This window comes from Arachis duranensis, chromosome 2 (assembly GCF_000817695.3).
Source record: "Arachis duranensis cultivar V14167 chromosome 2, aradu.V14167.gnm2.J7QH, whole genome shotgun sequence".
NCBI classification, from domain to species: Eukaryota; Viridiplantae; Streptophyta; class Magnoliopsida; order Fabales; family Fabaceae; genus Arachis; species Arachis duranensis.
The window spans coordinates 8,514,429-8,536,085 of record NC_029773.3 but is presented as its reverse complement, the minus strand read 5'-3'; the positions used below and the strand labels follow the sequence as shown (position 1 = coordinate 8,536,085).

General features: G+C 32.2%; 3 protein-coding genes and 1 long non-coding RNA gene across 5 annotated transcripts in view; 3 read left to right on the top strand and 1 right to left on the bottom strand.

Annotated features, from left to right (window-relative positions):
* Positions 1 to 2,456, bottom strand: part of LOC127744774 (probable disease resistance protein At4g27220) — a 15,444-nt gene extending 12,988 nt beyond the window's left edge. The window contains exons 1-3 of one of the 2 annotated variants that reach the window (XM_052257045.1): positions 2,249 to 2,456; positions 1,192 to 1,250; positions 270 to 366 (exon numbers count right to left, since the gene is read on the bottom strand). The gene's annotated coding sequence lies outside the window, so the exon portion shown is untranslated. The remainder of the gene's footprint in view (positions 1 to 269; positions 367 to 1,191; positions 1,251 to 2,248) is intronic. The other variant, XM_052257046.1, reaches the window with a different exon arrangement.
* A 2,533-nt stretch (positions 2,457 to 4,989) lies between these two features.
* LOC110277583 (uncharacterized) lies at positions 4,990 to 6,222 on the top strand. Its single transcript, XR_002370191.2, has 3 exons — positions 4,990 to 5,274; positions 5,344 to 5,563; positions 5,674 to 6,222. It is a non-coding gene; the product is annotated as an uncharacterized LOC110277583 (long non-coding RNA).
* A 1,561-nt stretch (positions 6,223 to 7,783) lies between these two features.
* On the top strand, positions 7,784 to 8,950 carry LOC127744866 (uncharacterized). Its single transcript, XM_052257672.1, has 3 exons — positions 7,784 to 7,898; positions 7,985 to 8,555; positions 8,682 to 8,950. Exons 2-3 carry the CDS (start codon positions 8,244 to 8,246, stop codon positions 8,901 to 8,903), a joined length of 534 nt encoding a protein of 177 aa, XP_052113632.1. The 5' UTR covers positions 7,784 to 7,898; positions 7,985 to 8,243; the 3' UTR covers positions 8,904 to 8,950.
* Positions 8,951 to 10,796: 1,846 nt separating this feature from the next.
* On the top strand, positions 10,797 to 16,704 carry LOC107473356 (uncharacterized). Its single transcript, XM_016092899.3, has 10 exons — positions 10,797 to 10,962; positions 11,135 to 11,196; positions 11,639 to 12,011; positions 13,146 to 13,205; positions 13,368 to 13,616; positions 13,714 to 13,790; positions 14,422 to 14,498; positions 15,711 to 15,843; positions 15,935 to 16,141; positions 16,251 to 16,704. Exons 2-9 carry the CDS (start codon positions 11,185 to 11,187, stop codon positions 16,088 to 16,090), a joined length of 1,137 nt encoding a protein of 378 aa, XP_015948385.1. The 5' UTR covers positions 10,797 to 10,962; positions 11,135 to 11,184; the 3' UTR covers positions 16,091 to 16,141; positions 16,251 to 16,704.
* The last annotated feature ends 4,953 nt before the right edge of the window (positions 16,705 to 21,657 follow it).

The window sequence follows — 21,657 nt, the reverse complement described above, 5'->3', positions numbered from 1 at the left end:
ACTTACCTTCGGGCTTTCGCTAGTTTTGTGGTTGTGTTCTATTGCCTTTAGATTATGCACATCAAGTGATGCTGCTAATTGAGATAAATAATTCAAGTTTTATGTGACCTATTTCAAACATATGTTCGTTGGCTTGCAAATTTAGAATATGTCATCTGCTGAGTTTGTTAATTTGGATTTGGAATTTGGATCGGTGTTTAACTTTATCAATTTTCTTAATTACAAAAATAAAAAGTAAAAAATAGAATAGAAAAAGAAAAAAAAATTACCATCTGTAATAAAGCAGAACCACAATCACAAACCGCTACATTCACAAAACCGAGTTGAATTGAATTACGGCAGGTTGACTTAAACTTCGTAAGCCATCTGTGAAATATAAAACAAAAGTCAAGATAATTTGATACTATATATACAAGATAAAGGATAAGACATGCGATGCAATACATATACACTCTCATACGTAGTTAGGTACTCTAGCGAATTAACTTACCTTTGAGTTTATTTGGAAAAAAAAAAAAGATAAAAAAAGTGGGCTCCAATTTGTGGAGAAGTAGCTTCAAGTCATTAGGTGGCTAAAGGTACAAAAAATAAAGTCGTCTGCCATTATTGAAAGAAAGAAATGAATTTTGTGGGTGACAAAGGTTTGAACGACGGTCCCATCTCCCATGTTATCTTTTTACTATTTATTATTAGTAAACATTATTTGAGAAATAATTTTAGTTAATTACAAAAGAAAATGTAAAATTCTAATATTTAGATTAAGTCTTACTTTTATTTTTAATATTTAAAATATTTTATTTTTATCTCAAAAATTTTATTTATTTTATTTTAATTATTTTTTTCAAAAAACATATTTTTAATAATTTTTTTACAAATATAATTAAAAAATAAGATATTTTATTCTTAAAACTTAAAAATTTTACACTAAGTATATAATTTTTATAAATTTTTTGTTAATAACAATTTTTTTTAAATAAAAAAATATTTTTTAATCCAATTTTTAACATACAATTTCTAAATATTTATTTACATGTTCTCACCAGAATAACTGGGATTGTCATTTTCTTTAGTTACAGATTAGCATGTACTTACTGAATAAATTCTTATCTATACCAAATATAGCAAACTTGTTATTTGTTAATATTTCCCCTCTCATTTATCCTTCCAACCAAATACTAAAAGAATTACTACCTTCTTTCCAATTTTCTTCATCTCTCTCCTTCCTTTCAATTTCGTTGTTTGCCTGGGACCTGATGAGGATCAGCAAGGCAAATTAAATGAGCAGAACTCAACCATTAGATATGAAATTATGCTCATGAGTCATGAACAAAATCAGAGAGGTAATAATACAATTTCAGAATTGTTCAAGAATTCTTCTCAGTTCTACAAAGGTGAAAGATCGTACGTAATAGAAGTTTTAAAGTAGCTACAATTTTTCTTTAAGGGATATTAAGAACTAATATTTTTTTATATTTATTTTATATTATTTGAATCAGTACTAATTAATTCTTCTTTTTTTTTCACTAAAAAAATTTGTCATTAGCCTTTTCATTTTTTTTTTAAATTTTCTATCATTAGATTTGCTTGTGTATATACAGTGTAAGAGAGTATCTTTTTGAGTGACAATAAAAGAACAACACGAATCTAGGTTTCTCTCCTCTTTAATTTTACTCTATTCATCAATCCTTCTTATCATCTTATGTCACTCTTTTAGTAGTAGTGTTTCCTTTCTACAAGCATGTCTCCCTCTTTTCTCTTTAGTCTTTATACATTTTTTAGAGGTTAGAATTTTAAACACAAGAAGAAAAAGGAGAAGAATTTGAAAAGTATAGTATAGTTTATTTTCAATATTTTGTTCTTTAAATCCTTCTATTTTCGCTTTCTAAATATCAACTCACTAATTACAGTATAAATCTATTTAATATCTACTCCGACACTCTCTTACAAAAATACTATATGCTATTTATACAATAAAATCAGCTATTAAAATCAGTTATTAATATATATTTATATTTCAACATGTATTTCATCTTTACGACTAATTTTAATGGCCGATTTTGTTGATTGTTCTCTTATTATATATGCATGGCCTTCTCAAAAGCAAGGATGACAGAGTGACAGACAATAAATTAAGTAAACATTTTTTGGAAAGAAACGGTATAATAATCCATGCATGCTCCGATCCTCCTTTTTGGGAGATTAATTAGTAGAGAAAAGACAAGATCACAAGATATATAGAGAAACATACCTCCATCAGCAGCTAGAAGCTCCTACTAATGATAAAGTGGCTAGAGAGAATCATCCCAAATTCCAATTAAGTTCCAACAATGACTTCAGCGCAGTGAGAATAACAACCTAAGGTTTATAGCAAAACTAGTGCAGAAAAAGTGAGGAATTATTGTATCTGCTCAATTATTGATTAGTAATTATGTTGATGGTCTGTGCCCCGTGGGAGTGGGGACTCATTGGTTGTTGTTATATGTACACAATGACTTGGTGGTGATGATGATGATAGTGAGGTAATTTGTCATCATGTAATTATACTAGCGTTACTAGTCAAATCCTATTTTATTCATTAATTTGAAATTACAAATTCGTGATATTATATGATTTTCTCTTAATAAAATCAAATCATATAAATAAATAACAAAAATAAAATTGAAAAAGAGAAAGAAAAAAGAACAGTAAACTAATATTATTGAAAATGTAAAATACTTTTCAAAGATTTAACCAATAAAAATTTTTCAATAAATTTCAAATTATGACAAAAATTAAATATCCCGACATAAAAATTTTGTATTTACTTTATGTTGGGATACTTTGTCATGATTTAAAATTTTTTAAGATGGATATTTTTGTCATTTAATTTTTCAGTGATATTTTTACTAGTAAATAAATTTTTTAAGAATGTCTTTATAGTTTACTCAAAAAAAAAGAAAGAAAGAAAATAAAATAGAGATTAAACTATCAAAAATATCTATAAATTATTAAAATATTGACAGAAGTATCTTCTGTATTTGTCGACAATAAAAATATCTTGAAAATATTTTATAATGGAATAAAAATAACCAAATCATACAATTTTTTTATAAGCGACATATAACTTTTGACCATTTGTGCATTTGATTCGAAATTTTGTGAAAATATTTTGATAAAAAAGGACTAAAATTTAATCTTTAGATTTTTTTCAAAAAAATATTTTTAGCCATTTATAAAAAAATAAAAAATATACACTTAATGTAAAATCACCAAAATTTAAATATAAAAATATGTTATTTTTCTAATCATGTTTATAAAAAATTACATTAAAAAGTGGTTTTTAAAGTCTTTATTAAAGAATATATATTTAACAGTTAAGTATTCTTGTTGTGTTTTTAAAATATTTTGAGGGTATTTTTGTTTTTAAAAAAAATTGAAAGATACTTTTGTCAGTAATTTTATAATTTAAGATATTTTTTTATTTTAAGAATTTAATTTTAATATACTAATAAAATAAAATATTTTATATAGTTATTTAATTATATCCGTATTTTTTAAATAATCATTTACGTAGACGATGACCAATTTTTAAATTAGCAATGGACACTATACTTTATATTATTTTTTAAAAAGCATACTCTGTCTAGTCTGTGAATCGGGCTTGGGTTAATTTTTTTTCTTTTCATTTGGTTTGGTTGAACCAAAATATTAGGGTTATTATCTTATGGCTAAGGGAGGAAGTGGAATGGGTTATCCAGTGAGAACTTATGACTCAGAGTGCAACAAATTCAATAAGGCAAAAATATATCTATTGACTAAACTTGTACTAATTTAATTTAGTTTTTCAGATCCAATTATTTTAAAAAAAATTTAGGACCAACAATTTTATTAAAATTTGGTTCGTATTTAACCAATAAAAAAATTAATTTTATATCATTAGATATAATTTTATATTATTAAAAATACTAATAAATTAATTAATAATTAAAAATCATAAAATTTATTGATTTTCTAACCCTTTTCTTATCCTAATATTATTATAGTACAATTGAGATCGAGGAACTAAATTGATAAAAATAAATCAGAGAAATTACTATAGGATTTAATCAAATCTATTAGCAAAATATAATGATAAAACTCATCGTACTAACATGGACTGGATTAGCCCAAATAAAAACAAATTGATTATTTTGTGTATTAAATTTTGTTTTTGATTGCAAAAATTATATTTATATGTTTTTTGGTGATTGTGCCAAAAAAATAAAAAATATTTATTTTGTCATTTTTGTTGTTATTGTCAATAAAAATAGATCAATTTTTTTCTTATATTTTTTCAATCAACCATTATCAGCGAAAATGAATTTCTTTTTTTATTTCTTCTGATAATAATCAAGAAAATATATAAAAGAATTTAATTTATTTTTGCTAGTAATTACAACAAAAATGACAAAAACTTCTGTTATTTTTGCTAGCAATACTAACATAAACCATATAATTTACAATTTTATTTTTGTCAATAAAAATATAACTAAATATACAAAACGATAAAATTATGTATTATAATTTATTTAAATAAATAATTAATTTATTTTATTTAAATAAAAGGCGGCTATTTGTTTCGTTATATTTATCTTTTATTTAACTTTTCTACTTTATTAGTTTATCTCTGTCAAAACAAAAATACTTGGCTCGGCCTAACCATTTCCACACTAGCTTATGAAGCACATACTTCTTTGATTTGTGATTTGTTATGTCTGTGTTGCACATATTTTAAAGGTTTAATTACTTTATAGGTCTCTATAGTTTTATTAAATTTTTAATTAGGTCCTTATACTTTTTTTTCTTTTCAATTGGGTCCCTATACGTTAATTTTTTTTCAATTAAGTCCCTGCTGTGAATATAACGTTTAAGATAACAGAATATTTTTGGTTAAAAACGAATATTCTTATTATTTAATTGGAATGGTTAGCTGAACAAACATGTATTTATTCAAAATACCCAAAACACCTCTTTCACTTTATCCCAAAGAAGAAGAGAGATGTCACTAGCGATTGAGAAGAAGACTTCGCCGGTGAAAGAGACAGAGATAGCGACAGAGTCTCAGATCACTGGCGAGGAGTAAGGAGGAGTTCGCCGGTGATGGTGACAGTGACGACCTAGAAGATGATAGTGAGAAGAAAGAAGAGGTGACGAAGAAGAAAGCAGATTTTCTGCTCTGTTTCTGGCAAACAGCATAGATGAAGAACAAGAAATCAGAGACAACGCCGGCTGTGCATGCAAGCTTCTGGTCACAAAGTAAATTTTATTTTGTTCTTTTTTTTTTAAATTCAGTAAATTCTTTTATTTATTATTTATTTTTTTCAGAAAGAGAAAGAGACGATGGTGATGGTGGTTAAAGCGGCTAAGAAGAAGAAGAATGGCAGCGGTGAGTGGTGTTAAGAGCAAGAAGTCAGAGGAGCGGCGCAGAGAAGTGAGAGAAGGGTCGTGGTGCTGCTGCATGCGGAAAAAGCTTTTGGTAAAGAGAGATCGGAGCAGAAAGACAGATGACGCCGCTGATGGAGGTTCTGTCTTAGCGAAAAAAAAGGTTTTTTTTTTGTCAACACATTTTTTATTTATCAAGAATTGATTTATTTACTACAAAAAAACTGTTCTAATTTTTTTTTTCAAATTTGCTTCTGTTTTTTTTTTATGAAGGTTGAGGATCTGTTTGTGTTTGAGTGATGGTTGATGGCGGTTAGGTATAAAGTAGTGGTGAACAGTTTCAGGTATTTTGTTTTTGGATTAGTGATAGCTGGATATCAATTGGTGTATGATGTATATGATTGTATTTGATTGAAGTTGTGGATTTTAAATTGGGTGCGTGGATTTGAAACTTTTTATGGTTTGGGTGGTTTTGCTCTTTGATTGGTTTTGGTTCGCGTATGGACTGTGAACGTCTGAACGATGTTGATGATGATGCAAATTTTTTTTGTACAAATTAAACACTAAATATATCTAAGTACAAAACTGAAATAAAAAATTCAAATTAATAGTTAATTGAGTTTTTTATCAAAAGAGGTTCCTTGACTTTGAGTTATAAGTTTGTGGAAGATGAAAACTGGAAATGAAAAATGGAGAAGAAGAGAAACCTCAGATAAGTAAGAAACATAGAGTGTTTATAGGTGGAAGATAGGGGTAATTACATCATTTCACAATTTACTAACGTTTTTTGTGACATTAAACGTTAACGGGGACTTAATTGAAAAAAAATTAACGTACAGGGACCCAATTGAAAAGAAAAAAGTATAGGGATCTAATTGAAAATTCGGTGAAACTATAGGGACTTGCAGAGTAATTAAACCTATTTTAAATACAATGCTTATTAATATTTCTTTTGTATTTTAACAATATCTTAATAAAAAATAATTTTTTATAAATATGTTTAGTTACACTTAAATACTATTATGTATTAGCATAGTTATAATTATGAGTAAATAGCTAAATTGGTCCCCGAAAGATAACTCAATCTCCAAATTAGCCCTCGAAAAAATAAATTAATCAAGAATGTCCCCAAAAAATTTAAAATTGGTAGCGTTAGTCCTTCCGTCAAATGTTTGAGTAATAGCGTGAACATCTGTTTACCTGACCATTAGTGTGACACACCAGCCAAACTTTAAACGGCGTCGTTTTCTTTACTCCCCCTTACAACGCTTCAGTTTTCATCCCTATTTTGTTACATCTCTCTATTTACATCCTTCTTCTGAAAAGAAAAAATCTCTGTAATTCCTTCGTCTTAGTTCTTACCTCCACGAAGACGAAGCATTGAATGGCGACTACCAGGTTAGACCGACGATGACATTGTGCTGGAGTTGCAGGTGACCGATTTGTGACAACCTTGGTCAACCGAAAAGGGCACTCTATCGCCTTGCGTGAGAGGTAGGTTACCTCTCTTTTTGTTATTTTCTGAGATTGATTGTGGTTTTATCTTCTGATGAATGTGCTTGTATGATCGTTGGAAATTCATTATTACTGTTTGTAATGTTAGGGTTTAGGAGAATATATTCAGGTTTAGGGCTTTGTTGGTGATCCATGAATGACTTTGTTTTTCGAGTTTTGAGAACAATGTTTGTGCCCTGTATAGCTGCATGTGTGTGTTTTATTTTTATTTTGGTAGTCGTTGTTGAATTTGCTTTGCCTGTTTATGAAAAAATTTTCAATAGTTGTGTGTGTTGCTGTTTTGGTTGCAGATGGAAGGTCCCCTATGACCTTTGTATTTCACCATGGTGGAAAGTTCAAAACAGATGAATCAGGATATCTGTGTTATGAACCAGATAACACTGAAGTATTAATGGGTGTAGAAGCAGACACTCTAAACATGTTTTTTGTGAAGGAATACTATAAAGAGCTGGCATATGCTGAGATGAACTCCTGGCATCAGTTCCACACAGATTTTGTGTCTGGCATTTGTGGAGGAACTTCTCTAAACAGTGGGGTAGCATCGAGCTTAAAGACTTGGTCTGGGAGTGTGCAAGATCAAGGACTCCATTTGAGTTTGAAAGGAATATGACTAGAATCAAGAGGATTAATCAACAAGCTTGGGAATATTTAGCCAAGTGGCCGAAAGAAGCCTGGACAAAAGCCTATTTCAGTGAAGGGCCAAAGGTAGACAACATATGCAACAACGCTTGTGAATCCTTCAATTCAAAGACCAAGCATGAAAGAGGAAAGCCTATTCTGAGCCTGGCAGAGGAGGTGCGAAGAATGGTTATGAAGAGCATGACTGACAATAGACTGAAGCTAATGAATTATCAAGGAATACTTACTCCCCCACTAGTCGGGTGATGCCAAAGAGGTCGTGTACAAAGTTCAAGGATGGCCAACTAATATGGTGGTAGATTTGGGTAACTATACTTGCTCCTGCAGGTTTTGGCAGTTGACAGGTTCAACTCCTAACTCATTTCTAGTTTTAGATACATACCATATTTCGTACTTCAATGAATGAAATTTGTTTTTGTGAAATTTATAGGAATGCCTACAAGGCACGCAATATCCGCCATTCAAGAAAAAATGATAAGAGGCCTGAGGAGTATTGCCACGAATGGTTGACTATGGAGGCGTACAGAAGAACGTACTAATTCAATGTGAATCCTGTCAAGGGACAAGAGCTATGGGAGAAAACTGGTTCTCCTGCACCTGTTCCACCTTTAATAAAACCTAAACCTGGAAGACCAACAACAAAGAGAAAGAAGGACAAGGCTGAAGGACCCACTGGCACGAAGACAAAGATGAAAAGAAAGTATAATCCAATTCGGTGCATGTACTGTGGAGAGGTAGGCCACAACAAGAGAACTTGCAGCAAGAAAAAGCAAGACGATGCTCGAGAGAAGGCAAGGCTAATGCAATTGCGGCTTGCAGTTGTGCCATCACCACAAGCTACACCTGTTCCGGAAGCAGAAAACGTAGATGACACTCAGTCTATTCAGACACTCCCTGCAGTAGTACCAGCTGCTCCAGATGAACAGACTGAAATTCATGTTAGTCAGGATGCTCAGCTTCCACAGACACAACAATCACAGACCTCAACCAATGTTACTCAGGTTATCTTGTATTTAGTAATAGTTTTAAATTGAACATTAGTAACTTGCATCTGCTGAATATCACTGTTTGTAGTTCATTGCCAATCTGTTTTTGTTTGAGACAATGATGATAACTGTTTGATGCAGACTATAGGTAGAGGAAGACCTCCAAAATTCCATGTCACCAGGGCTAGGGCAAAGAGAAATGCCTCTCCAAAGCCTGTTGCTCCAGGATCAGTTGCAGTATCTGCTGAAACGATCAAGGGTAGCAGTTCCGCAATAGCCAAGAAGCTTGCTAGCTTCATGACATTTGTTCCAACTCCGGGTTTCAAACCTCCCAGAAAAAAAAAAAGACATGGAATAACTTGAAGATTTAAAGACATGAAATATAGGACAATTAGTATCTGTTATTTTGTCAGGGCCAAAATTTGCTATTTGTAAACAATGTGGTAGTTGTGGTATATTGGATAGCCCTGTTTTTTGTATAGCCCTTTGTGGTATATTGGTATTTGACTATCAGCTTCTATTTTTGTGTTATTATCATGTTAAAACATTATTGTTATTTGAATCTGAGACAATGAAAACTGGTACACCATTGGTGATGTTATGCTATTCCTAGTTCAGTTAATTTTAATTCTGTTTCTTTTGATTTGCTTAAATTATGTTATGATCAACAAAAATGGTGCATGTAGAGAACCTTTTTAATAGTAAAAAAACATGAACATGGCAGATCTACAGGTTTACTCATAAGTTTGTTCATATTAAAATAAAGGTTTACAACATTCACATTTTCACAATAACTGCTTCACTTGCCACTAAAGAACATACACATAATCATAAAAATCACAATTACAACTATTAATCCAAAATACAATTGCATCCTAAGTGCTCTAACTTCGGCTTCTAAGCTCATCATTCTCCATGATAGGTTATGGTTCAAGACAACAACATCATTCTCCATTTCTGCATCAGTTTTAACATCTCCTAAGTGCTCTAGTCCTTCATACTCATCATCCTCAGCCCACCTAAAGTAATTGCAGTGGCTGCCCTTCTATAAAACATTAGGTTACAAAAATGTCAAAATCCCACGCAAATTATTAGAAGCTTCAAGAAGACTATATTCATAATTCATCCTGTATCTTGGACAAGCATGGAGCAATCTATCTGAATTTTCTTTTGTCCCAAACTTCTTGATCACTGTCTTCAGCCCACAAAAGTACACTTGGTCGGTGTTCTTCCTCCGCCACCGCAGCGACGAGCTCGAAGCATGGCTTCCGTGTGATTGCGACAGTTGTCGACTGCGACCCCACCTATGCTACCCATCGTGCAGTTGCTCAACAATTTCGGCCTCTGCAGATTCAATCTAACGCTGCAGCAACAATGGCATTTCAGAAGAAGAAGGGATTAGGGTTTACAGACATAGGACTAGTTTGACATAAATAGCGAAACATATCTTGTCACTAGCCACTCTGCACCAAGTTGGCATGCTAATATGTCACACTGACGGCCACATAAGCAACCGTTAACGGCGTCAATGATGGAATTAACAGAAGGTAGACAGAAGGACTAACGTTACCAATTTTAAATTTTTCGGAGACATTCTTGATTAATGTATTATTTCGGAGACTAATTTGGAGATCGGGCTATCTTATCTTTCGGGACCAATTTGGCTATTTACTCTTATAATTATTCTTAACATTTATTCTTGAAATGAGTTTAGAAATAATACATATTATTAAAATAAAAATATTAAAAATAATTAAAAAATTAATTTATTTTTTAATATCAATAAAATACAAAAATATAATTTACTTAAAAAATATTTTATATTTTATATTCCTGTGTCTTATAAAAATTTTAAATTTATATGTTCACGTATTTTGTATCGTGTCATATCTTATATCGGTGCATTATAGACACTAACAGATATTATCATATATTAAATTATCTTATGGCATTGTTAAAAAATTTAGAAAATGTTTATTTTACCAATTTTATAATTCAATGATATTTTTGCTGGATTACTCCTTAAATAAGGTAAAAATTTATGGAAAGTCAATTTTACATAAAATTGATATAAAAGAGTTGTTAGATAAAAATTTAGTCAAATCAATCAAATTATCTAACAATTCTCACATATTAACTTCACGTGAAGTTAACTGCACCTGAGTTTTAATCATAAATCAAACTCTTCTACAATGAAAAGGTTAGTAAAATAATAAAATAATATTTTAATTACTTTTGAATAAGCATGCATTACCGTACTAGATTCTTTTTCCCTTAGTCCCTTAGCCATGGCCTAGGATTCACTCAGCGCGTCCTCAAGACCCACTCTGAGTCTTTGACCCTCACACTTGTACACCCGCACGGTGGCCTCTTCTCTCTTCGTACCGCCATCCCTACCCTCTCTTCGTTCCGTTGTGTAGAGGTAACCAACATGTTCCGCAGCCATTTTTTTCCAATTCTCTTTTTGTTTGTTTTGTTAGCTTCCATTTTCGTTTTTATTGTTCCTATTTTTTCTGCGTTTGCTTTATTTTCATTCCAAATTATTGAAATTTAATCTGCCATATGCATTATTCACTCTCCGCCGGCCTCCATAGATCTCCTACTCCTCTTTGTTCTCTGCTCCTGCACCGAGTCCCCATTGGATATGCCTCTGCAGGTATCTTCTATTGTTTTTTGGTGTTTTTTGTTTATTATTTGGTTGAATTATGTTATGATTATGTAAATTTCCAGAATTCATGATTATGGATTTTCAACTGTGTGAACTATGCAGCTGTTATTTTCTACTTTTTGAAATTAAAGCTTTAATTTATATTTATATATAAATGCTTCTAATTTGTTTGATCAAGTTGTACTTAGTGAGATAATAACCTTTGATTGTATTGTTAACCATCCTTTATGCTCTGATCATCATTAAGTAGGTACAGAAGTACATGGATTTTTTATGTCTAGGAGAGTCATTAGTAAGAATACAAACTGATCTAACGGAAAAATTATCCCAGATGAACCATATTCAATAGATATTAAATTTTCCTGAACTCAAGTATCAAAATTTTCCCCTAAAATCATGTTTTCATCCTCTCCTTGACTTGCTTCCTTAGTTTTCCACTCTCCGTCCATTTTCCCTCACTTTCCCTCCACCACCTCGCGAACGCTCCCGCACTTGCTGGCCGCGAGGGGCCTTCCGAGAATGGGGAGAGTACGAGGAGGCCGTGAAGCGGAAGGACCTTGCCGGAGCCCTCAAGTTCCTCAAAACTCTCGAGGCTCAAAACCCAATTGAGCCATCAAGCGATGCTTCAATCACTGAGTCTACTCAGTCCCGGTTCCGCGAGTTGGAGTTGTTTGGGCCGCAAAAGGATTGGGAGGTGCTTGACACATGCTTGAATGCTGATGACATGAAGCTTGTTGCCAATGCGTACAGGTTCCTCAAGGATCGGGGTTTCTTGCCCAATTTCGGAAAATGCAGGAACATTGGTAAGTTTTTATTTTTCTTTGAGTTTCATTTTTATTTACAGTTTTTCATATATGATAATATCAAAATTGAGAAGGGGGAAAAAGTTGTTTTGTTCTTTTGATCTTTTGAGTTGTTCAAAATTAATAGGCTCTTAGGCTACACTTTAAGATGATTTTATATATATTTACATGAGTAATGCTACACATCCAAATTCTTTTATAAACCAAGTCCAACCAAGTTAAACAATAAGACTTGGAATAATGCTAGTCATAATTGATTTTTATTATCTTAGACCAACTTGGTTAGCCTTAGTTAACAAAAAAACTTGGATGTGTAGTATTATTCTATTTATATTATGTACAGAAAACATGCAGTACATAAGCAACTCTGTTAGCTTTGCATTTGGATCATAGCATCAATGACATCCTTTCCTTTTTCTTATAGATTATATATCCTAAACAAATGAATAGTTTGTTAGGATTTTATACTGAAAGTGTAAGTGCAGATGATTTCTAGATAGATATCTAATTGTGTATTGTTTTATCATTAAAAGTAACTATGTTCAAACTCACTTTTTGAATATTTGCCTAAATGCATGAATCTAATTACATAAAGTGCATCAAAATTAATCTCATTTATTTACTTACCTTTCAAATATGTGTGTCAAGAGTTTGGTAGTAGAAGGCTTTTGGGAGTTTGAAGTGCAAAACCTTAAATTTGTTTGATGTGTGTACAGTAACTAATGCTGTTATTTGGTACCACCATAGATTTTTCCTTTTATTTGTCAAATTTTAGATTACCGTAAAGTATGCATTGCCATTTATAAGTTGTACTTTTTCGGATTTCCTCAGCATTGTTCTGTTGAGTGTGCTAACTCTTTCACATATATGATGTATTCAAAGTTTCACTTCTAATGAGACTGGAATTCTTATTCTATAAATGAATCAAAGCAAGCTTTTCCTGCTACACATGCATTTTTTTTTTTTAATTTTACCAAGTTTGATGTTTATTTTACATGGTTTGTTCTCTTGTTAGTTGTTTCATAATCACTATTGTTATGATGATGGTGTAAACTTTGGTAAAGCTTATGCTTAGAATTGTTAGAATTTCTCAGACTTTTCCTTAACTTCCTTTTCGGTTTTCATCTTCTACAGTTTTGGAGGGTCCAAGGAACATAACACCAGATGTCTTGAGCTCTTCAACTGGCTTGGAAGGTGTGCATATGAACAGGATAAGTTCCTCACAGCTGTAAATTGCTCAATGTCCTGTTTCAGTCATGTTATAGAGAAATGAAGATTACTTATTCACAGTTATATACAGCTGGAAAAAAAATTGGCTATACGATATAGTTCTCCCTTGCTTTGTTTTTTGTACAGTGACTAAACTTGCTCCAAAGAAGTGGGGTCTTTCGCCTAGTTCAAGCACTGCCTTGGTTGCTTTTCTTGGTGGAGTGTCCTTTCTCATTTCACAAGGTATTGACCTCAGGCCCAACCTTGCAGTTATATTAGGTCTAGCCTTTGCAGATTCTGCATTCCTTGGTGGTACTTGTTTAGCTCAAATCTCAAGTTACTGGCCACCATATCGACGGCGTATTCTCATTCATGAAGCAGGACATCTCCTAACAGGTAGATTCTGTTGTTTTTCATGGGCTTTAGATGTTAAATACTGCACATATTCTTTGTGCATGACGTCTTACAAGGTTCATCTCTAATGAAATTTAAGCATATCTGATGGGTTGCCCAATTCGAGGAGTAATTTTAGATCCAATAGTTGCAATGCAAATGGGCATTCAAGGACAGGTATCTTTTTCCTCCTTTATTCATCATGCAACATTTTGTTGCTTCTAACAGTTTACTTTTGTGGCATCATAGTATATTATTTATGTCTGATGTGTTCTTCTTTTGAGTAAAATACTTGGTGCTATCTTTGTTTTCCTGTCTCTCATCCCTCCTCTATATATTCGTCCTTTCTTCTTCTATGTTATTTTCTCCTTCCCCTCATTACTGTCCGTTTGCCCTTGATCAATTTGATGATATAAATTTTAACTGCCTTAATGCGCTTTGACGTAGAATGAAATTCCTTGTTAACCACTTCTCGTGATGCAACACACACTTTTGAACAAAGTTTGTAAAAAAATGAAAGATAACCACTTCATGTTAGAGTGTATACTTGTTTTGTAAGTAAAATGACGTTCAGTGGTCATATAGCAATGTCATCAGTAAGACAATAATGGATTATTTATAGTAGCTTGCACTTGTATACTTAGAACAACAACAAAGGCTTTTCCAACTGATTTGATACAAATATAGATTCTATTGATCCTTGTTTTTTCTTTTTTTTTTCCCCCTCATATCAATATGCTTTCCATATAATAGTTTTTCCGTTAAGTATTAACATAGGTTTAGTTGCAGTAAATTCGTATTTTTTTAGGCAGGGACTCAGTTCTGGGATGAGAAGGTTGCCAGCGATCTCGCTGAAGGCCGACTTGAGGGCACAGCTTTTGACAGGTGAATATACCATTATACCAGACCCTAATGGCACTTATTTATGTATTCAATTTGACAAGTATTTTATTTTGTTTCTAATATAGTGGGGAATAGCATGAACAAGGCTCTTCTTATTTTTTTTTTCTATAAAAATTTAAAAGAAAAATCTCACAAGTGTTGGTCTATATTAAAAATTTACGTAATATTTTTTTATTATGAGAAATGGAAAGTTGGTAAGGTTGGAGTGTATACATGATACTATACTAAGAATTAATTTATGATACCATGAATGCTTTCTGTATCCATTTTCTTTATTAAAATTTAATATGTAGTGTCCCTTGTATCTCTATTATGTTTGTGAGGCTGTCCTAAGCAGTACAGATGAGTTATTCGTATGATTTAATGGTGTATAAGTTAGGAAGGATTTACTTTGTCTGTTTTTCATTGAGTTACATAACATTAAACGAATTTGGTATTGTTATATTTGCTCATGAATCTATAAAACATCTTTCTTTTATCTTTTGTTTTAAAGGTTGATATCTCTTTTTGATATGAGAGGGAGGTGTCTGATTCTGTTAATCCTCCAAGCTAGGTTTAATTATTGTATAAATTTCTATAACTTCACCAAATTTTCAATTATGTTCTTAAAATTTAAAAGTTTGTAAGTATTTTTCTATATTGGATACAAATTTTCAATTATATCCCTACTAACAGTTGTCGCTGAAAGGAAAAAGAAAAAAGAAAAACGAAGATTTTCTTAGAATATTCCATCCTTCATGAAACGCAGAGCCTGTATATATGTGTTGGAATAGGAAATACAGATTAGAAGTGTGTAAAATAATGCATGTAAATATACGCAAATATATGATGACTGGTTTTTGGTGTTCAAAGAGCATTTTTGTTCCACAAACTGTAATAAGAAAGTTAAGTTGATTTTGTTAGTAACTCTGGATTTAGTTATCAACCTGTTATATATCTTATAGACATACACACATAGTTGCTAAAATGTTCACTCTTATGATTCCAGTCCTGGTCAATATCTGTGTGTCCAAGAACAAATTTTCCTTCTCAAGAACTGGCTCTACTTTGACAAGATACTAAGCAGAAAAATTTGATTGTCTGGAAACTTTTGAGCTGATCCTTTCCCGTCATGCACATTTTCTGTTTTCTCGACTTTCTCTTTTTCACTAAGGATTCATGTGTTACTAATGTAGTATGTAATTCGTGGTTTAGGTACTGCATGGTACTTTTTGCTGGCATTGCAGCTGAAGCTCTTGTTTATGGTGAGGCAGAGGGGGGAGAAAATGATGAAAACCTATTCAGAAACATCTGTCTTCTTTTGGAGCCCCCATTATCTATAGCTGAGGTATCTCCACAGTGCACAATTGACGTGTTCTGATGGTATATGTTCATACGTGATACTGAAATTTTAGCCTTAATGTTCTTGCCTTGAGCAGATGTCTAATCAAGCAAGATGGTCGGTTTTGCAATCTTATAATTTGCTCAAGTGGCACAGAGCTGCGCACCGAGCTGCCGTTAAAGCATTGGAAAGTGGTGCCAGTCTGAGTGTAGTAATTAGGAGGATTGAGGAAACTTTGTATTCCAACAAATGATCCTTGGAAATTCAGAATTATAGACAAAACAATTTATGTTCAACTTACAAGGTTAGCATCTCATCTCTTCTCATCTTTGTCACCAATATTGAGTGTGCATTCACAATGGCTTTATTTCTTAGTCTTACAAGTACTTTGCTTTGTTTATTTTCTCGTGCAGGGTTTTCACAACCGATCTGAAGTGCAGCTGGTTTTACTGGTCTGCGTATAGTTTTCAGATGCCCTCTATTGGACCTTGTATAGGATGAAAGAGTGCTATGCTGCAAACAATTGAAGAATTTCAGCTTCAGCAAGTGACCTCTTTGTTCACTTCGGTGTTCACACTGAGACATGAGCCATTCCAAAAGTTGCACCTCGCTTGGCTAAATAATACTTGGAACAATATTTGATACATACGGAGAAGTAACCAATAGTCTGTTAGTTGAATAATTTGGAGCATGCTTAAGGTTTATTTTATTTCACCAGAAATATTGGCCGTGGTTGAAATCAATCTCGAGTTTGTTTGTAAATAACTATTTAGGGCAACTATTTATATCAATTGGTATTTCATAAGATTGTGGACATAGGTATGTGAATCGTTTTACCCCTAGTTAGAACATTCCATTTCCCCTGAATTAATTTTCTCTTCAAACACTCATTATCATTATGGCAATTTTTTTTTTTTTTGCATTAGCACATGGTGGTCGTTATAGTTGTTAAATGTTGGGTCTGGGGCTTTGATGTCTTAGGTTGAAGTTCAGAAATTAGAATTGAGATGGATGGCATGTATTGACGTCATTGAAACAAAGTAACTTTTTGTTCGAGGCAAACAACCTGTAATTCCCATATTGTCATATTGATATGGAGTTTGTATATTATATTTAAGCTAGACAATTGGTCATATTCAAATCTAAACTGAGTTAGACAAATTTTTTTATTTTTATGTTGGCCTATATTCTCTCTCATTACGTTATTTGAGCTATGAATTCAATTTTAATTGTTTTATAACTAACTAATCCTGAAGATTTGATATTTTAATCTTAGGGCCCCGCTACACATACAAGCAAATAACGCATACAATCTTTACAAGTTGGCCCAACTCAAGTTTAATCCACGCGCACTCTCTCCTTTTAAATGGAGCGTCAATTTCACGCGCGTCACTCGAACGATTACGCTTCGAAAAAACCGCTCGTTATGGCTCACTCTTCCTCTTCTCCTTCAAAGATAACACAAATCCTCAAGTTTCGAGCAACATTCCAAACTGAACAGACATTTGAACTCGTCGCGAATAATAGCAGAAACCATCAACAAAATATTATTCAAGGTACGTTATTATTTTACTCATCTTGTACATTTTCCACATTTCTGTTTCTGATTTCGAAATCGAAGAACTATGTTTTATTGTTCTTCTATGTTCTTCTAGGTTTTATTGATCTTCTTGTTCTAAGAAATTGAACACATGGTATAAATATATTTGATCCAATTATAAGTAAATTTTTTTTCCATAATTAAATTCTCTCTGGTGTATTCAAAATTTCTGATTTACAGGTACTATAATATGAAGTGGTGATCCAGATAGATTGAAACCCATATATGACGGTCTGCATAGAAATCTGCATAATACACCCAAACACAGACTATAAATACACCCGATAAAAAATTAAATTTACACCCCTGCTGCAGATTTTAACCCAACACTACCTGAAAGCCACTTGTTGTCCACAAGACCAAAATTAATTAAAATCTCTCTGGTATATTCAAAATGTCTGATTTACAGGTACTATAATATAAAGTGGTGATTCAGATAGATTGGAACCCATATATGACGGTCTGCATAGAGATCTGCATAATACACCCAAACACAGACTATAAATAAACCCGATAAAAAATTAAATTTACACCTCTACTGCAGATTTTAACCCAACACTACCTGAAAGCCACTTGTTGTCCACAAGACCAAAATTAATTAAACTCTCTCTGGTATATTAAAATGTCTGATTTACAGGCACTATAATATGAAGTGGTGATCCAGATAAATTGGAACCCATATATGACGGTCTGCATAGAGATCTGCATAATACACCCAAACACAGACTATAAATACACCCGATAAAAAATTAAATTTACACATCTGCTGCAGATTTTAACCCAACACTACCTGAAAGCCAGCTACCTGAAAGTCACTTGTTGTCCACAAGACTAAAATTAATTAAACTCTCTCTGGTGTATTCAAAATGTCTGATTTACAGGTACTATAATATGAAGTGGTGATCCAGATAGATTGGAACCTATATATGACGGTCTGCATAGAGATTTGCATAATACACCCAAACACAGACTATAAATACACCCGATAAAAAATTAAATTTACACATCTGCTGCAGATTTTAACCCAACACTACCTGAAAGCCACTTGTTGTCCACAAGACCAAAATTAATTAAACTCTCTCTGGTGTATTCAAAATGTCTGATTTATAGGTACTATAATATGAAGTGGTGATCCAGATAGATTGGAACCCATATATGACGGTCTGCACAGAGATCTGCATAATACACCCAAACACAGACTATAAATACACCCGATAAAAAATTAAATTTACACCCCTGCTGCAGATTTTAACCCAACACTACCAGAAAGCTACTTGTTGTCCACAAGTCCAAAATTAATTAAACTATCTCTGGTGTATTCAAAATGTCTGATTTACAGGTACTATAATATGAAGTGGTGATCCAGATAGATTGGAACCTATGTATGACGGTCTGCATAGAGATCTGCATAATACACCCAAACACAGACTATAAATACACCCGATAAAAAATTAAATTTACTCCTCTGCTGCAGATTTTAACCCAACACTACCTGAAAGCCACTTGTTGTCCACAAGACCAAAATTAATTAAACTTTCTCTGGTGTATTCAAAATGTCTGATTTACAGGTACTATAATATGAAGTGGTGATCCAGATAGATTGGAACCCATATATGACGGTCTGCATAGAGATCTGCATAATACACCCAAACACATACTATAAATACACCTGATAAAAAATTAAATTTACACCTCTGCTGCAGATTTTAACCCAACACTACATGAAAGCCACTTGTTGTCCACAAGACCAAAGTTTAGCAGGAAATCATTCCAATTCCTATCAAATGAGTCTTTGCTATGAGAGTTTCATTTTCCCTCTCTGCTACATGTAATCAATTGATTCTTAATCTCGTTTTCCTTTCTATTTGTGCTCCGAACTCTTGTAGAAAAACCTGCAACCTTGGTATAGTTCCTGTAAAATTTTCCAGCATCTTCAAGGGTGGTAAAGGTCATTCCAACCTTCGGAACAAACTGGTCATCAACAACAGAGAGGTTGCAGAATACACCATGTCAAAAACTATAAATACACCATGTCAAAATGAAGCTGGAGTTACAGAGAGAAAAACTAACGTCAATGACGAAGAATAAACCAATGAGAAAGGAGAGGAAAAGAACGATCGAAAAACCAGGGGAAGACGCGCGAGAAGAAGAACGATGAAATTTGAAAAGAAAGAAAACAAAGAAGGAAACAAATCTTTTAAATTTGGTAGTTATACAAACGCGGGATCTTTGTATAGCGCGTGTAAGTGACATAGGAGTTGCAGCGCGTTTTAGTGGATTAGGCGTTAATGAACTTGTAATAGTTACAAGCCCTAATCGCTTGTATACTAAGCTTTTCTCTTAATCTTATTATTTATTAAGATCATGAAATTATTTTAGTTAATTTATGTAGTGTAATCACAATAGTTCAACTTTTAATACGTTATTTCAACTATGAATTCAATTTTAATTATGTTTTATAACTACCTAACACAGAAGATGAGTTTTTATATTTTTCATATGGTGAAGATAGTATAAATTATTTGAAATTGATTGGATATTGAAGGAATCTAATTCAATCTAATCCTAAATTTAGACCAAATTTAATAATTAAATAAAGGATCTGGTATAAATATAATAAATCATATAATTTTGGTTAGAATGATGTCTTTAAATTTGTTTTAAACCGTATTGGAAACATCTAATAAATGATCATGATAATGATAGTGTATTAGACTACTATCAACTGTAATTTGAGTTTGGGTTTTGATTTAGTTTTGGACATGAAATCTAGCAAATTCAAACCATATTATTTATATCTGGTATGTATAGTTAGATTGCATAGTTTAAATTTGAAAAAGAGAAAAAAATTTTTTAGTGAAGAGAGCGGGGTCAAGGACCGACCCAATGAACAAGAGAAATCAGACAACTAACAAGACAAAGAAACAGCGAAAAAACACAAAAGAACAAGACCAGCCAGACCCTCTTAATCTAAGAGCACCTCCAACGGCTGGTTCATTCAACTTTTTCTTACACTTTGGGAATTTACCGTTGGAGCATATCATTATTAAGTCTCAACACATTATTCAAGAAGAGAAAGTTTATGTTTAAACTTTAAAGAGACTCATTGTAACCAATAATAACTTGCTACTTGGCAAGTTATTCTATTTAATTAATAATTTATATTAATTATTTAAATAATAATTAATTAAATCATTAAATATAATTAATTTGTTAATAATTATAATAATTAGTTAGATTAAATAATTAAAATGCTAATACTTACATAATTAAATAATTAAATCATAATTAATTTATTAAATAATTTTTATTTTTAAATTTAAAATACTAACTACATTATTAAAATTAGTCGTTACAAAATTAGCCGCCGGAAACTAGCCATTACTATGTTACCGTTATTATTAATAAATTAATATTTTATTACTCTATATATACCACTTACATACACTTCTATTCTCACACTTTCTTCTACTCTTCTTCATCTTCTTCCAAGTTTACGAAATCAAAGTTCTGCTGATATTATTTTTTGTTCGAAAAAATGGATCCAAACCAACTCAACTCTTTTTTCAATTATTTACAAAACTTTTCTCAAACTCCAAATATCCAACAATCTCAAACCTCAAACTCTCAAGTTCCAAATCAAAACTTCACACTACCAAATATGTTTCAAAATCCAAATCCACAAAATCTTCCTAATTTCAATTTTCAAGCTCCTTACAATAATCAATTTCCTATATTCCAACCACAAAATCAAAATTCACAAACACCACATTTTCTATTTTCATCCATATTTAACTCCTCTGTCAGAAATGTTACAACATTTCTGACGTTTCCAACTCAATTCAGTGCATACTCATCCTCATCAAACCCAGATACACCGTTGGCAAACGAACTCGGTGTGGACTCTCCCATTCGTCCACAAGGATCAAAGAAGAGCAAGCGAAAAGGTAAGGAAAAGGCACAAATGTCTGAAGATCTTAGCAAAAAAAAATCATTGGTTGTTAAAAAATTATCTCTCATAGAAGATATTAAAAATGTTAGAGAAAAGGAACTAATGGATAGGGAAAAAGAAAGAGAAGAGGAGATGGCACATAGAGCAAAAGTTATGGCAATGAAGGAGAAGGAGTTACAAATTCAAGCGGCAATGAAAAAAACAAGAATTAAAAACTCAAGCGGCAATGAAAGAACAAGAATTACAAACTCAAAGGTATATTAAAGCA